Source organism: Rhynchophorus ferrugineus, unplaced genomic scaffold, assembly GCF_030347505.1.
Source record: "Rhynchophorus ferrugineus isolate W39M unplaced genomic scaffold, kcgeb_rfMv2 rfM3, whole genome shotgun sequence".
Classification (NCBI taxonomy): Eukaryota; Metazoa; Arthropoda; class Insecta; order Coleoptera; family Curculionidae; genus Rhynchophorus; species Rhynchophorus ferrugineus.
This window is the reverse complement of record NW_027472582.1, coordinates 10,646,342-10,664,494: the sequence shown is the minus strand read 5'-3', so window position 1 is coordinate 10,664,494 and position 18,153 is coordinate 10,646,342. Positions and strand designations below refer to the sequence as shown.

At 33.4% G+C, this 18,153-nt stretch overlaps 1 protein-coding gene and 1 long non-coding RNA gene across 2 annotated transcripts in view; one reads left to right on the top strand and one right to left on the bottom strand.

Annotated features, from left to right (window-relative positions):
- LOC143193518 (uncharacterized) overlaps positions 1–18,153 on the bottom strand; it is a 47,444-nt gene that overhangs the window by 13,107 nt on the left and 16,184 nt on the right. The window contains exons 6-13 of the mRNA XM_076399768.1: positions 13,826–13,981; positions 12,531–12,726; positions 12,185–12,428; positions 9,798–10,020; positions 9,110–9,188; positions 6,392–6,589; positions 6,157–6,336; positions 3,655–3,784 (exon numbers count right to left, since the gene is read on the bottom strand). Of these exons, the coding sequence (XP_076255883.1) occupies positions 3,655–3,784; positions 6,157–6,336; positions 6,392–6,589; positions 9,110–9,188; positions 9,798–10,020; positions 12,185–12,428; positions 12,531–12,726; positions 13,826–13,981 (1,406 nt within the window). The remainder of the gene's footprint in view (positions 1–3,654; positions 3,785–6,156; positions 6,337–6,391; positions 6,590–9,109; positions 9,189–9,797; positions 10,021–12,184; positions 12,429–12,530; positions 12,727–13,825; positions 13,982–18,153) is intronic.
- Positions 36–13,979, top strand: LOC143193532 (uncharacterized). The gene is made up of 2 exons (XR_013005045.1): positions 36–122; positions 13,818–13,979. It is a non-coding gene; the product is annotated as an uncharacterized LOC143193532 (long non-coding RNA).

Genomic DNA, 18,153 nt, shown 5'->3' with positions numbered 1-18,153 from the left:
CAGCGGGGCCAGGAATGATGTCAACAAACCGCACCGGTCATAAGTGGACAAGTTTTTCAAATAACATAAATAACATTGTATTGAGAGTTTTGCCCGGTGACTTGGCAGATCAATATAAAAGTGTAAGACAAATTAATTTTTTTAATAATGTTTATTTCAACGAGCAAATTCCTTTCTTGTAATTATATTAGGTGCTTGCATGTATCGTGATAATTTTATCACTTTAAAGGTATTCATTTCCTTAAAACGAAATAGTTTTTGCAAAAAAAGAGTTTTTTTTTTCATACCTCGGTCGAAACTTTCGTCCCTAATAACAAGGAAGAAAGTTAAACATTTACTCCATGTGTGAACTACACCCGCGCCCTCTATAACGGCGGGAGGAAAGAATTTCTTATGCGTATTTATACTCATAACTAGGGACTATTTATTCTGTTGCTACAGCAAAGTGTTTACCATAATTAGTTAGTTTACCATAAACGGTTAATTCATTAACGTTGCTACCTATAACCTTAAAAATAATCATCAATGTTGTTTTGTCGTCACTTAATTCGATAATCCAGAAAATATAAACAATACGTTATCACCTAATGAATACACGGACGAGGAAAGTGTTATACGAAATTTTGATGCAGAACCGCGATTGATAATAAATACAGATACGTTAAAATAATTTATAAATACAAATAAAATTTGGATATCTACACAACACAATGGTTAAAACGAAAGTAAACTAAACGTCACATAACCAAGATGGCGTCCAATCAAAATGGTAGTGGAACTTTTGCACCACCTGTTCTGTGCAATCCGGGTGCAGAAACTGATAGGCGCGGTGCTCACAGTTCTACGGTGAAGAAAACTATTGTCCAAGAACCACAGGTATTTCTTCATCAGAACAACGATTTAGTCGAAATGTTCAAAAAAGCGTTGGCTCGAATGCCATCCGACAGCCATAATATCATCATCCGACCCGAGAAAACACCTGCCAAGGATGTTTAGTTCACCAAGAATCGGTGAAGTTATTATTTTTGGAGAAAATTTTGCAAGATTGTAATACATAAAGCTGATTTGCATGGTTCCTTTTCCTATTTTCTAGTAATGTAGTATATCATATCATTATATATATTCAACGCAGTATAACATATCTCCAATAACACATATATCGTATATATTTAGCTCGATATAATTATAGCTCGACCCTGGTATAAAACACTTGACATATTATTTTTGCGACAAACCATATTTATCAAACGAAATAATCGCCTTTTTTTAAACCAAAGTGGGACTGTTAATTAGAATGGACAAAATAAATTTAAATAAGCACGCAATCTACTATAAAAAGAATTCTAGAATACGTACGTGTATAATGAAGTCGATGAAAAAAAAAACAAATGATTTATGATTGTCTGGATTGCGTTTAAATATACAATATTGATTAAGAATATACAAGTTTTCAACGTTTGAAACACTGAAATTACTGGAAACGCTTTAAAAATACGATGTTGTAAAGCTGTAGTAATTAATTTTTAATTGATACGATGTATTTTTGTATATCAAAATATAAGGATTATACATTTTTTAATTATATTACTATTGTGATCAAAAAATTTGTTTCACCTTAGAACATATTTACTTTTTTTTTATTATATTTTAAAGTTTCCTTTTACCAACGAGGTTTTATCTGGACTGGACTTACAGTTTAACGTGGGCTCCGAACCACGGTCCTCAGCATTAAGCCTACCGACTGGCGAGTGACCAACTTTAGAAATAATCACAGAAGACACCCGTCTTACCCAGCCTGGTTACTGGCGTGACTGGGATCATTTTCCTTGTCGGATTTTACACTCTTGCCTAGGACAATCACAAACATAAATTTACAACCATGCCCCAGCAGGAATCAAACCCGCGGCTATCGCAACAGTCGACTGTCCTATCGCCTTTACCACTGCGCCACCATGCCGACATATTTGAATTTATTGTTTTTATCTAAGTAATATATTTTGCATTATTAACTATATTTTTGTATACGACTTTAATTTCTCTTTTATATCGGCTTTTATATTATAAATCTCATATTTTGACCATATTTTTATATTTCGACCTCTGTGTGTCAATTTTACACTATAAAAAATTTGAAACTTATAATATTAGTCTGTATTTTCTCCCATTTTATAAACTGATTTTGTTACATTTTAAAGTATTTTATAAATTTTTTACGCGGCACTTATAAGTAAACAGTAGATTTATCTCTCAAAAACATGACCGAACTATAGCTGGACTTGACCTACTGTCTAACTCCTAACCACGGTCTTCCCCATTAAGCCTACCCAATGGCGAGTGGCCAATTTTGGAGAGCATCCCAGACATCAGCCACTCGTAGCCAGTCTGGTTATGTGATTGGGATCATTTTCCTTGTCGAATTTTGCACTCTTGCCTAAGGTCAATCACAAATATTAAACAATCTCAAACATAACTTTACGACCATGCCTCAGCAGGATTCGAACCGGCGACTATCGCAACAGTAAGAGGACCGTATTGTTACTTTGACCACTGTGCCAACCAAGCTGACATTTTAAAATTTGAATATGTTAGAATAGTCATCAACAAATTCCACAGTATGAACAGCAGCATTGTCATGTTAAAAAATATAATTCGGACCAATTTGGGTTCGGTGGTTGACTGTTCTTCGATCAATTTAATACTTATATTATTGAATTTTCTCAGAAGTTAATTGTAGTTCTGTCTTTCCTTCAAAACCACCAGCAGCCTAACACAAAAAATCTCCTCTGCTCAACTATCTGTGACTTTAAAATTATCTGATATTTTCTTAAATCATGATGGTAATACATAGAAGTTACATCGAAAATATTAATTAGTTCTTTTGTTACTTTTGACATAACAGTGCTATAGTTTTGTCTCCTTATTCGAGATGCAAATATATTGTTATAAGTTATGTAAATATTATTATTATTTACATATTTATTCGTATAATATTACTATCTCGTATTGTTTGCGTTAATCACCTAATAGTTAAAAATAAAAATAATATTCAAATAGTATTATAAAAATTACTTGTAGCCGTCAGCAAATATTGTCCAAAATCTGAATAGGCTTGGTTGGCGCAATGGTAAAGACGACAGGACGATCCACCTACCGTTGCGATAATCGCGGGTTCGAATCCTGCTGAGGCATAGTCGTAAATTTATCTTTGTGATTATCCATAAGGTGTGAGTACAAAATCCGACAAGGAAATGAATCTAGTCACGACAGTAACCAGACTGGGTAAAACCGGATGTCTTCTGAGATGATTTCTAAGTTGGACCGTGGTTCGGAGCCTAGTCCAGTCCAGATACACCTTTAGTTGGTAAAAGGAGACTTTAAGATACATAAAAAAATCAGAATAAAAATATATATGAATTCATGTTACATATTATTTTCAATTTCATCATTCAACTAAAATTTATTTAATGATAATATTATTGTGATTTATAATTTTTTAAAGTTTGATTTCTAATAGAAATTTAGGTTTGATTCTTAAGATATACCATATATTTAATTATAATTATAATAAAACTATCTTTTGTCTATATTATATCTCACTATTTTTATTGCAATTTAAATGTTGTCGAAATACCCTAGTAACGATTTAGCACTTACCTTTTAGCTATTACTGGTCCAGTATTCGGTAATCCGCTGGATGGGATATGTTTAATCTTCAGTTTTGAATCGGAAGATATAGGAATCGGTATTCCAGATCGATTCCAAAATCCACTTCTAGTTGATGAGCCTACAAAAACATAACCAAAACATAATTAATATTATATATGATTCTATTGGTTAACAGGTTATACGATATGGTGTTGTGGCTCGATAACAGATGTCGCGATTAGGCTCGTCTTTTTTATGGACAACGTGTCAGGTGTCGTGTACATTTGCTAAATCATTCATAAATTTGGAGATATTCATAGTTGGCGTGTCACGTTATTTTTATCTAGTGCAAAAAAAATGAACGTCGTGCAGTATAAAACTCGTGTTGTTTTTTTCAAGTTCTAGCACAAAAATAAATTCATAGCTCAGTATCAAAAATGTATAAAAACTTTATCTTTAATTAGAACAGTAGAAAAGTGAGTTTGTGATATGAGAACATTGAAAAAAAAAGTGGAAAAATAGGAAAGATGTAGTGGAAGTTCGTAAAGTCATTTAGTACCTAGATACTAGACCTAGACTAAAATGTAAATTAGTTGTCCAGAGATCAGCCAACAAGGTGTAACTTTCATTTTCTTAGAGCTAACAACATAAAATTGTTCGTGGATCAGTGCCAAACTGACAGAACAAACTCTCATAGTTACTAAGACCTTCTAGACAAGCGGGGTGTACAAGTATGAGTTAGTGAGAAATACAATCTCACTTATCTAGGAAATGTAGGCATACTATATCTAGGATATGTAGTATCAACGCATTAAGTGCGGACTATTATAATATCCACCCTATTCTCCAAATTTACCTCTCCTTAACTTCCAGCTGTTATCACATCAGACATACATGGAATATTATTTTCGCTTAACGAAAAGGTGAAATCGTATTGAGATTCTTTCAGAATCACATAAATTAAGAGATAATGAGAATAAGTGCATATTGAATTGTATACTAAACTATAAAATGTTTTTCAAAGCATAAAACCGAGTTTTTTTTCAAATGTCAAAACTTATTAAACAACATGATATATTCAAATTATTCTAAATTAAGAAATGTCTTTTGAATTTGAACAGAGGTCAGCCTAATGTGATTCAAACGAATGGATCTTTTTTTAACATTTCAGTCCGTAAAGGTCAACATCCTTGACCTTCAATGTATTATTCAATATTGGCTTAAAATACGTTGAAATGCTATTAAAATTATTATTAGGAATGAACGCTTGGAATGATGATGATGATAAAAAATCCGGTTAAAAATATACGATTTAATTTAAAACTTTGGTATAATAATAATTTAGTCCAATTTCAAGAAAGGAAAGATCGAATATGAATGTGAGAATAGTTTGAAATGACCGTTTAAGTATCCTTGTTAATTACGGTTTATAGTCGGTTTATATATCGATATTTTCGGTATATCGATATGTTTAAGCGATATTTCTAATTTTGATGTATTGATATAAAATTGCAATACTGGAAACAAAGAAAAGTCGGTATTTCTTCATACTAAGTACGAGTACTTTTAGTGGTTACAAATATTGTTTTTTATGGTTAGGATAGCAAATTTTTTAAATATATCGATATATCAATATTATCGATAATACGAATATCGATATACGAACATTTTTATACAATATTGATACATTAGCAGTGTAATTTTTTTTACAAAGGACAACTCTAGTTTATAGGTAATATAAAGAATTTGAACAAGATTGAGACTCATGTATGCAAAGAAAATATCACGTTAGACAAAGAGCAGAACAGATTAGACTCAAAATCAAACAACTGATACTGACTAAGATACTCCCAACTGGATCTAAAATAAAAAAAAAGTTTGTCAGTCAGTTATAAAGCCTATTTGGACTTAAAGGGTTCGAATATGCTGTTGCAGTAAAACATCAAACCAACTAGTAATCCAGCGACGCCAAAATAAAATTCTTGGAATAATTACCAATGCTTGTCGCTGCATAACCAAAGAAAAACTACACGATGACCTCGAAATCAAATGGATTTACGAAGCTATCCAAGATTTCAGCTTAAAACAGGAAATAAAGTTACTAAATCACAGCAAAATAGAAACAGTACAGCTACTGGACAATACGCAGAATATCAGATTAATTATTCGAAGTGAAGATTGCGTCCTTGCAAGTTGCACACAATACATCTTCTGTTATATTTACGAAAATCAGAAGGTGTTCAAGAAGATCAACAAGTTCTTAGTAAAACCATCAAGACAATTCCACTCGCCAAGAAAACCGAATATAAATTCATCAAGATGCAGAAACACAGTCCTCATTCACCAGATTTGGTGATGTGTGACTTTTAAATAGATTTCTGCCAGAATAATGGACTGATATCGGTGTTAAGTCATCTTTAAGTTATTCTTATCTTTTTGTCCACAATAATTATAGCATTGATTATTGTTATATATATTCAGTAAAAACTAACATCTATTGAAAACATATACCTGTGGAAGTTGATGACGATCTGCTCGACAACGAATAAGAGTACGGTTCATATTTCTGTAGTTTTTCTCCGAAATACAACTGATCCGAGGAGAAACTTTTCCGAAAGCTGCCGTCGTGATGTCGAAAAATCCCATTCCCATTGTCGGTGTACGGTAGGCGGGAATTGGAATCGGACCGACCTGGAATAACAACAAACAGATAGAAATTACAGGGAGATCCGATTACCGTCCTCACCTAGATTCACTTGACGAGCGACCAGAGGTAGCACGGGCACGGCCTCCACAACCCCGCTCTGATACTGTCCCCGGTGATGTTTGGGTGGTGAAAACGATCGCCCACGATCGTGAGGTCTGTTGGTGTTGCTTCGTCCCTGATCTAGTGCCGCGAGATCCGACTGCAGAATATACATCGGCCGCAACACGGTTCTTTGCCCTAGAACACACGAAAGACGGTGAAATATACGCATCGACGTCGATAAACTCACCACCTTGAGACGATTTACTGATGGTTATACTTAAATTTACTTGCATGTTGCACCAGACTAAATATTAACTAGTTCTGAAGAACATCAGCTTTACTAACTTAACGGGCACTCTATTATATGCGGGCGTTAGAGATTACAAAAATCAATGTCTTATAACTGTTTCGGGCGTATCAATTATAATACTGGTCGCGTGACTATATTCCAGAAATTTACGAAAACAAGACATTTCTATCGCCTACATTATTCAAACAAATATTAGTCAAATGCAACATTAATTACACGACACACTAAGAACAATTAGGCGTCGTTAATATTTAAACTATGCAGAAGAAAAAGGTCGTTCAATAAATTTGTGTGTCACCAAAAAATTTACTAAATATTTAACGCCATTTTAATATTTTTTCGTTCATATTTTAGTAGAAGTAGAAGTAGAGGAACTGAAAATTTTAGAAAAAATAGCAAGCTATTAGCACAATAGATGCCTGACACGCTAACAATGAATCAAATATCACAAAAAAAGAGAGTAGGGAGTCATGCGAACTGGGATTTTTAATTTTTTAAAATGTGAATGGGATTTCGTCGGTGGGAAATGCCCAAAACTGATACATCAACAAAAACAAACAAGCTTAAATTATCATTGTAACTTTTAGAACAAGTGAAAGCAACAGTCCAAGGTTATAGAAGAGAAAGACCATTTTTCCTCTGGATAACATATTTTAACTAGACATCAAGAAGACGGTGAAAATATGGTGCAAGAAAAAAAAACTGAATTACTTAATTCATTAAATTATAATTATTCGAACTGAAGACTGGGTCCTTAGAAGGTACAGTGAAAGTATTTTTCGACAAATTTACGAAAATCAGAAAGTGTTTGAATTTACCATCAATCTGTAGGCATGTTAAATGCCGAAAATTAAGTTTTTAGTAAAACCGTCACTGTCAATTAAACGAGGAGACGTTCTCACTTTCCAAGAAAATTTCCACATCGCAGCTATAGAGCATCCTCCTCATTCAGTATGATTTGATAATTGGTAATATGTCACTACTAAAAATGTTCCTGTCTGAAGAAAAGATCGATGTAAAGTCTTATTTTATTATGGAGGATGATTATTATGTGTGATAAAAAAGTATATACAAACAAATTATTATTGCAACTTTTGGGATAATTGGAAGCAAAACTCCAAGGTAATAGGAATCAAATTTAACTCCTTCTGACTTTTAGTCCTTCTCACGTATTAAAACATTGTTTTGTTGAATACCACCTTAATAAATTTGATGATTGAAATGGGTGCAAATGGAGTTAAACTATATTGAATTATAAAGTAAATGTTAGAACTAACAATCCATTTTTAATTATCCTGTTGATCGAATCAACAGTTCAAAAAAAGGACTTTATAACCAACTATCAAATCTCAAAAACAGAGTGAGTCAAACATCACAATATCAAGTTAACTCTGGCTGACTTAAATGACGTTGTACATTTAATTATTATAAAAATATATTATCCACTGTTCATATTATGTATATTAAAATAAATAATTAAGATGATTGTTCTAGGCATTTGTCTTTGAAAAAGATAAATTATTTGTACCAAGATGATTCAGTTCTTGGAAATCAAAGAGGTTTGTACCACCAAAATATTTTGTCTTTAATAAGCATCGCCGCTCACTAGATAAATGCTAGTCTGAATTAGATTCATCGCAGGTTTCAACTTTATTATTGAGTGAAAGAAGATATTATTGTTATTTAAAGAGAAGTGGAAAAAGTTTATGACAGTAACAAAATACTTAATTAAGAGGCTTAATGTGGCATATCTAGCACTGTGCTTCCTATATTTGGAACAACTCCACAAAAGTGAAAGTCACAAAGTGAATAATTTTTCTTATTTTGGTACTATTTCTTTACAATCGTGGCTGGTTCTTATATTAATATGTAACTGTAAATGGAACACTGTAGGCTTTTGAAAGCCAACTGGCTCCAAAAAATGGTAAAATCATACCGGACTGATGTTTTTCAAGATGCATATGAACTCATTTGTACAGCAGCTGAGTTCTAAAACGAAGACATAGAAGAAATACTTTTTGAGGAAAGAAACTAAGAGAAAACGTCATCATTTAAAAAAATAATCGAACAAGTGAAACAAAATAAAAATCTAGTGCATATCTATATAGTTTTAAAGCCAAAAATCATGGAATTCACATTGAAAGTATTGCAACATTCATCCTATTTACCAGTTTTTACATCCACAGACTTTTTTATTTCCTCAACACAAAATAAAGCAGAGAAACCTTACTTTTTACATGGTTTATCCAAGATACGGAGAAAGAAAAGTGTAAAAAAATTACATCCACCAAAAATAAAATAGAAACGATTCTGTATTCGTTTACAATAAACTACTTATTAAACAACCCTCGTATACTAACTAATAAACTAATAAAAAAACGTCACAAATAAAATATTTATCTTACCTTTGAAGACGGTTTCATTTTTTGGATTAACGTCTGTATCCGTTTGCCATATTTTATCACCATCTGACAATGTCTCGTCCTAAAAATATCAATGAAATATTTAATCTCCATATTTCATCAAAATAACTTTATTCATTTTATTCATAGATTTTTAGACGAAAACTCGGTCCACTTTATTGATTCAAGTAACCACAATGATTTATTTTCTCTTCAAAATTTAATTGTTAGGTACAACATTCTATTTTTATCTGATAGTCGGTAATAGTTGGAAGTGTACCTTTATTTTTGAAGTATATTCGGGCATCTAACACACATAACTTACCAAAAGGACGCTTTCCAACGAAATGGGTCTGATGGCGATTAATTTACACAACAGCATTCCACAATAAATATTAAACTAACCTATTTGGTATTTAGACGAAAAGACGGAGACACGAAAGAAAGAAAATTGATCGATATTCCCGTAGTTATGGTGCCGCATACTTTTAGATATCGCATGTTCAACAATTGTGACGTCGATTGCTTGAATAATTTTACCGTGGGTTTTCATACAAAGTGTTCCCATTCCCTACCGGAATGAGGCAAGAAAATACCGTGCTATATTAAAAACGTGATTAAATAAACAAGAAGGGTGCTATAACGAGAGTATAGAGTGCATGTATTTATTTATTCTTGAACTACGTCTTACGTCGAAAGATTTAGATGCGGCTTCTTCCTGTCTTGGATTACTCATCCAATAGTTATTAGCACCCGAAGCACAGCTCGAGGATGCGGATGATAAAGGCGATGATAGCGTGAACTTGGTTTTAGTTAGAGATCCGGATATCCAGTCGCTTTCGATTTGATCTATGGGCGAAGAATATCTAACAGTACCATCTAGGTCTACAGAGGGTAACTGTTTTCTCGATAATCTGCACAATGAAAAAATACGAGACAAGAAATAAAGCGAAAAATCTAATTGATTTAAACACAAGATATTTTGTCATGCTTTATGTACTAAGTGTTGAAATTAATTCGTAGCATTTTACTATAAAAATAATAATGAAAAGACAGTAATTTATTAAAGAAAAAGGTTCTATTGTTTTTCAAAGTATTTTCCATAATAATCAATACACTTCTGCAAGTGCTTGAACAAATATTTGTAACACTTTTTCCACTCCCGAGACCAAACCTTCAAACATGGTTTCTGATTGCATCAAAGGCTTCTCCAAGCACTTTAAAAACTTAGCCACGCAATTCTTTTTTGGACATACAGGAATAAAAAAGAGTTGGTGCCAAATCAGGCCTGTACGGAGGATGAGCAAACAATTCGACCTTTTGGACAGTCAAATAGGTTGTTTCAGTTGATATTTCAGAGCTTCTATTGTCACGATGAAGAATAATCCTTCATTATCGCTTCTTTTTCGTATTTAACTAAATACTTGTAGTAAAAACATGATTGTCTACCCTTTAGAATACGTACGATCAACCAGTATCATATGACGATCTTGCAGTATCATTTAATGAATACCATCAACTGATTTTGGACGATTTTTGTCCCTCAGCGAACTGCAGCCACGATTACATTCATTGTATTAACGTTTCCCAGTAGCCAAGGATATGGCTCCATCGACGAAAGTCGAAATAAGTTTATTAATGTACCCCTGTCTTGATCATCCGCGTCAAAAGTCGTAAAAAATCACCGAACGAAAATATTCACGAGTTATCTCTTCAAGAGAATTCCGATTCCAATAAAGGTACAATTTTCAAAAGAGCCTAGTATCACTTAGTATTGTCATTCGGTTGTTACCATCCATAAACTATTCTCCGAGGAACTGTTGCTAATATTATTTGGTTGGAGAGTTGATAATAGTAATTTACGCAGACTATCCATTGGGAAAGATCATATTCCAAATTGGATTGCGTGGTAACAGTTAATGCAGCGTAGTGCATAATAGTGCGTAATGCAGCAACTAACTCAAGAGGACATCGAAGATTGTTAAACAAGTTGAAAGTAGCTGTTGGTGCTCCTTACATTTTTATATTTTGTGTATGTTGATGAATACTTTTGTACAATTACTTTGATTTAATTTTGTACTTTATTAAATACTTTCCATAGGACATAATACAAACCTTTCCATAGGACATAATATATTAAGTAAAGTCTATTGCTGTGACTTTTATCTCACTATTTTTGATAGAAAGTAATCATATTTTAATGGAAGCCATAATGTAGTCGGGAAAATGTGTTTAAACTTTTTAAAGGTGATGACTTCCATCTGAAACATAATGAAAAACTTTTAACCCAACAAGGTTCAACGATAGGAGGAATTATCCAATGAAGACTTCTAAAAATTCCCTAAAAACTTTGGGAACAATAAAGGAGAAAGAACATTGTGTCCTTCCTGAAGGATGAAAATCATCGTGATACAACAATGCCAAACGCAGGAAGTCATGAATTAATTTCAATCAACCATCAACATCATGTTCAAATTCAGTCTGTGTATTTAGTGGAATCAATAAAGTAAAATTTACTACTGTAGACTGAAAAAAGTGCTGTAAAATTGCGAAAGGCAATAAAAAAAACATTTTTCGGTAGAGCAATGCTTATTTGCAGTTTCTGATAAATATAATTGAAACACTAAACCTTCCTATACTCCAGAGATTATCGAATACCACTTATTTTGATGTTTTGTTTGTTTTGAAATGTTACGTGATATCTGGGAAAGAAATACACTTCATAGAAACACCAATTGCATCCAATGACCACCATAGATCTTCTTACATGGGATATCTTGCGCGTAAAACATAAAAGAAGGTTAGTAAATTACAAGAACATGAAAGTAATATAATTAATGAATAGCGCAGAGATAGTATAGAGATTGAAGCTAACCAAACCACACCAACTTATACAATGTATATAAGCATTACAAATGATTTCAGCTCAATTTAAATACCGGTAATACTGATGTATCCAGCAATCGTCGTCTTGTAAATTGCTTCAAATACAAATACAAGAGAAAAGTTTCCTTGCCAAAACAACACTACGAGTTAAGTCCATCACCTAATACGATTTAATCACGAAACATCATATACCTTGTTCTGACAATTTTTAATATATCATCAGACTCTGGGAAATTCTGAATTGTCGTCTTAACGATCTCCAAAATCTCGCTCGGAGATTTCAACTGTGCGGTTGCCGCTAACGTCTCCAGGGCCGCTTGTCTCACCCTCCTCCGCCTGTCCTTCAAGGCAAACGAGGCTAGCTCGGCTATTTTGTCACTTTCCACGTCAACACTGGGATACAATCGTGCGCAGGCCATTAATACTTGTAGTGCACCTAGAAAGTAATAGAATACAATGAGATATAGGCAAATAATGAAGGGCATATTAATGATTATTATTAACATGACAACTACTAAACAGTAAAACTGAATTGAACCTTCCCGGGTGCGATGTCCAAAACCTTTCCCCAGTACTTCATGTTGAACCTTTTTTGGCGGCAACCTCTTCATTACCGCGAGTGCTAGCTTCACTCCGGATGATGCTCCCATCTTGCATATTCCCAAGGACAGCCTCGGAATGCATTCCTCTAAAATCTCTTTTCTGAGTCCGCCAACCAAACTCAATAGGGCATCCTAAAAATAATATATTTTGAATATTCGATACTAGTAACCAACTGCATAGTAGGTTGTTCCATAAATTCTGTCGTTCTATAACAAAAACTTTTTTACAAATACATAATATTATTCTAAAATTGACTGTTGAAATACACTTTCACGGCTGTCATTGAATTTTCGTTCGTCGATTCCCGTTTTTCCTCATACAGGCTGCAACTTTACTTGACCTACTCAGTGTAATATTAAATAATATAATTGCGTGATTTATTAAGTAAATATCTAATACTAAAAAGAGAAAAGTAAAATATTTTTAACAAAAAAATTAAACCGACTTCAAAAAATAAATAAGGAACTCGCTAAAAAGTAAAAAATTATCAAACTTAGTTTTTTAACACAAAAAAAAACACGTTCTAAAATAAAATATGTACATAATAATTATTGTAATAACTAAATAAGTTAACCATATGCACCATATGTACAGTGGATAAACACAATGCAATATAGTACATCTCGTTATATGTTAGTAACACTGCTTCCATATAAATAATGCAACGAATATATATTGCTCAGTTTACATGCCAAGTCTTGTAGGTGATATTTCTGCGTATTATACATTTTGTTCTACGAAAGTCAAAACAATCGGTCAGTAAAATGTGTAATCTCTCAGGCTTCGAAAGATGAGAAATCGTTGATACTCGCTACTTATCAGAAGCATCTGTGAAGAATATATTCATATTTAAGTTATGAAGAGTATTAGATCAAAGAGTTGGGAGTATAATTTCATCTCCAACATCATTGAAGTAATTAGTGGATGTTTTACCATAAGAATGGAGCAACATTTGCTTGAAAACTATTTAGACACTCTACGAATCTATTCCGCGAAAATTGTAGTTGTTTTAACGCCTTATTAACAAGTAAATATTATTTATGCCAGGTGTTGATATTATTTTGTCCATTTCCTGTAACTTATTAGCAAATTAGTAAATACAAACTCATTGAATTTCACAATGAACAAGAACAACAATTATAAATAGTGTATCTTATCAAATACAAAGTTTATTAAACAACCTATTATTTTATATAGAATACGATGTCGAATTTTGTTATAGTTACTTACATCCGCCAATGTATGCAGTCTATCTCTATGATGGCATGCGAAGAGAGCTTCCAACAACAGCGCTGCTGGACCCGATTCCAACGACTCACAAGTACCAGGTTGATTGAGCATCTTGACTAAACTCTCCAAAGCCTCTGATTTTGTCCATAATTCATCCTAAATTTAAAATAAATCAATAATAACATTAATAAAATATTTAGAAACGATGTAATAATGTTAGGGCATATTCTTAAAGTTCAGTATCACTATAAGTTCAATAAGAGGCTCTACGATTTTTTTCTTAGAAATTACAACATTCTTATTATTAGATGATGAGGTTAACTCGAAGCCCTTTACCAAAGATGGCTAATATAATATAGCATTTCGTTATCCCCTTCATATTTTATTTCATTAAAAAGTAAACAACAATAGTTAATATTTTTTTACGGCCAAAAATATTTGAAAATTATCAAATGAAAATCTTGTAAAACCGTATTCTACAGATTTTGCTCCGTTCGATTACGAATTGCTGCCAAAAAAATAGGTAGATTACCAAATTCAGTTAACAAAGACTAGAATTTTAGTATGTAAAAAATATATGTATGTGTGTTTTTTATGTGGAAAATCACTAGATCTAAAAATAAATATAATTCCAACATAACTAATTTTATGTCCTTCTGACACATCTTCTCTCTTACTTTCAACTTTACGGTATTTTTTTTTATTTGTTAGTCAAATTGACTGAAGCGTACGTCGGTTAGAGTACCCTCTTGAAAAAATAATGAAGCTTTATAACAGTTCGCTGACCTGAGGGCAATAAAAATGTCAACAAGGCGCCTCTGGTTATGTGTATATAGTATAAGAATTACAGGTGAATCATTGAAAAAAAAATCAATACAAGTTTGTATGTATATATGCGTGCTTTATATGCTCAACTATTATAAGAACATCACTTAGTCTTAATCTATCCGATCGACGTATTAATTGGTTTTTCAAAAAACGGTAGTTAAAAACGGAAGTACTTTTTATGGATATGTTGTGAAGGAATCTGTCAACCAGATCATAAAGTTAACGAGTAACCAGAGCTGGGTACAAAATATCAAATAATCTTTGGCCGTGTATTTAAAATACAAAATACGGTATTTTAACTATTTTTATTTAAAACTCAATATATAAATCAGAAAATACATTCAGGTGTTATGGAAATAGAATAGGGCTAATTCAGCCGACTCTATTAATCAGTAAAAGAAGAATTTCCCTTCGTGTACACTAGAATGTACTACCAGACAACCACTTATTGGGGAATGAAACTCTAACTTCATTTCTGATGTCTGCAAAAATAGTACAATTACAATATTCCTGATTAATACCGCTACTCCTGTTACTCAAGGGGAATTTTTTTTAGTATTTTTTTTAGTAATTTGCATTAATTTGCATGCCTTAAATGCATAGCAAGATTTTTATTTATCTGTGCCCTTTCTTTTTTTTAATATATCCTTGTTACCATCGAGGATTTATCTGGATTGGACCTAGAGTTTAACGTGGGTTCCGAACCGCGATCCTTTAAACCTACCGACTGGCCAGTGCCCAACTTGGAGACAATCCCAGAAGACGTTCGGTCATACCCAGCCTGGCTACTGGCGTAACTGGGACGGTTATTCCTTGTCGGATTCTCCACTGTTGCCTAAAGACATTTACAATTACAATTACAATTACAAACATAAAGTACATCCACGCCGCAGCAGGATTCGAACCCTCGACTATCGCAGTGGTAGGAGAACCGTCCTGTCGCTTTGATCACTGGGCCAACGAAGCCGGCTTGCCTTTTTTCTGTTATGTTGCTTTCGGATAATAAACGCATTTTATAATTAAGGTGATTAATGATTGTAAGTGAGGTGTGAACATGAAACTGTTATTGGATATATTACCCTTTTTTGCCACCCGATTCGCATTAGTTAAATGTGTTGATATCGAATTCAAAGTAGGACATTCGACTCTTTTTAATCTCTTCGTAAATGTATTTCAATATGAACAAGCCCTTTTCTGCGATTTAATAGATAGGTCATAAATATGCCTTTTGTGTAAGCTAATAGACTATGGTATGCTGTTAAACTGCCTTAGACTAATATAAAGGTACATATTCAAACATACTAGTAAACATATTAAATCAGCCTGAGGTACCAGTAAGTAACAACAAATTAGATTTATTTTGTTCGCAATTTAATTTTGTTTATCTGTCACAAAATTATATTATTTTTTTTTTATATATTTTAGTCTCCTTTTACCAACTATGGGTTTAGCTGGACTGGGCCAAAAGTTTAACGTGGGCTCCGAACCACGGTCCGCAGCATTAAACCTACCGACTGACGAGTGACCAACTTTAGAAATCATCCCAGAAAACATCCGGTCTTACCCAGCCTGGTTACTGGCGTGACTGGGATCATTTTCCTTGTCGGATTTTACACTCTTGCCTAGAACATTCACAAACATACATTTACGACCATGCCCCAGCAGGATTCGAACACGCGGCTATCGCAACACTAGGAGGACCGTCCCGTCGCCTTTACCACTGCGCCAGCAAGCCGGCATATTATTATTTTTGTATTGTTTCAAAGTGGTCAGTTAGTAGGTTTAGGTAAATATTGAGCTAAATTGTGTATATATAGTAAAATATAAAATACGTGTAGTAGAGAGGTTAAACAAGTTTTTTGTTTATTTTTCTTTATTTATTACAACGATTATTATGTATATATCTTATTTTACTAACTTTTTTTTGTGTTAAGAATCTGTTTCATTATTTTTTAATTTTTAGTGAGTTCCTTATTTATTTTTTTAAGTGGGTTCAATATTTTTCTTAAAAATATTCTATTTTTCTCTATTTAGTGTTAGATATTTACTTAATAAATTACGCAGTTATTTTATTAAGTATTACAGTGGATAGCCCAAGTAAAAGTACAGTCCGTATGAGGAAAAATAGAAATGCAAAAACAATGATTGAAAATAAGATATGTTACAGGCCCCGGGGTCCGCTGCCTAGTCTAGGTGATCTGAGAAATGTTCCAATCAAACTAAAACAAAAAAGTTACGACCATGTTGAGAATCGAAACCGCGACTTCCGCGTATGACTCTACCGCGTAAGTTTCTACGATATCTCATATGATATGGTCAGTGCTTAAAAAGCAAACTGACTGAATTTTACAGTAAACTAGATTTCCCCACCGTCCCCCATCAGATCCACACTTGGTTCCGATGGGTCCCGATTTTGAAACTCGATCCATAATTGATGGAGAAATCGGCGAACATACATTAGAAAAATATATATACAGTCAAACATGAAACCTCCTCCTTTTTTGAAGTCGGTTAAAAATATGATTTACCCTAAAGAAGCTCGATTGTCTGAACCATTATCCAGCACTAAATTTTGTATCGTGCTGTCGACGATAACGAAAAAAAGAATGCCCCTCCCTCTGTCCCCGTACAAATATCCGAAAATCCCAATGAGAAATATGAATAGCGAGGTCAATTTGCAAAAATTACTTTCCAGGTCACGATACCGCGATGCAAATATTTTGTGATCGGAATAATCTGACACGCAAGCTGAACGGTCAAAATTGGAAACGAGAACGTCTGCGTTGCACTTTTTACAAAACGCGAATAAAAAACAAAACGAGGAATAAATTAAAATCGAGTGGTCGATACTAACAGAGCGCAGCTTCAAGGGGAGTTGAACCAAAAGGCACAAGCTTTTGAAAAAAAAAGTTACATATTTGCAATCATGGCGTTTTTTTTCATATGATAAAATATTACCTAGAAAATAATTTCAATGTTTAATATTCTACTATGATATTTATTTTAGTGATGCAGCCTATTAACAGCGCAATTGAAAAGTATCCGGCCCACAGTAGACATAGTAAAATACAGACGTCATAACCTTGCCAGCCGACTGTTGTTTATTCTCACGCTTTGGGGCGGGTTCATCGTGTGCAGTCCACTCGCATGACTGTCGATTGGACTTCGAAGTGAAATGATGGAGCCATGTTTCATCCATTGCCATATATCGACGCAAAAACTCGGGTTTATTACGCTTGATCATCTTGAAACCCACTTTACACAGAGCTTTCTCATACACAAATAATCGTTGAATGTTATGATGTACACGTTCAGTTAATATCTTTAAAGTGTCTGCTATTTGAGCGTCCACTGCGTTCACCGTCTTCGGTGCTCATTTCACCACGTCTAGACTTAGCATACCAATCCTTGATGGTTAATTTTCCTGGGGCAGTGTTCGGAAACTCAGCATCAAGCCAAGTTTTTGCTTCAACTGTGTTTGCTTTCAAAAAGCAATATTT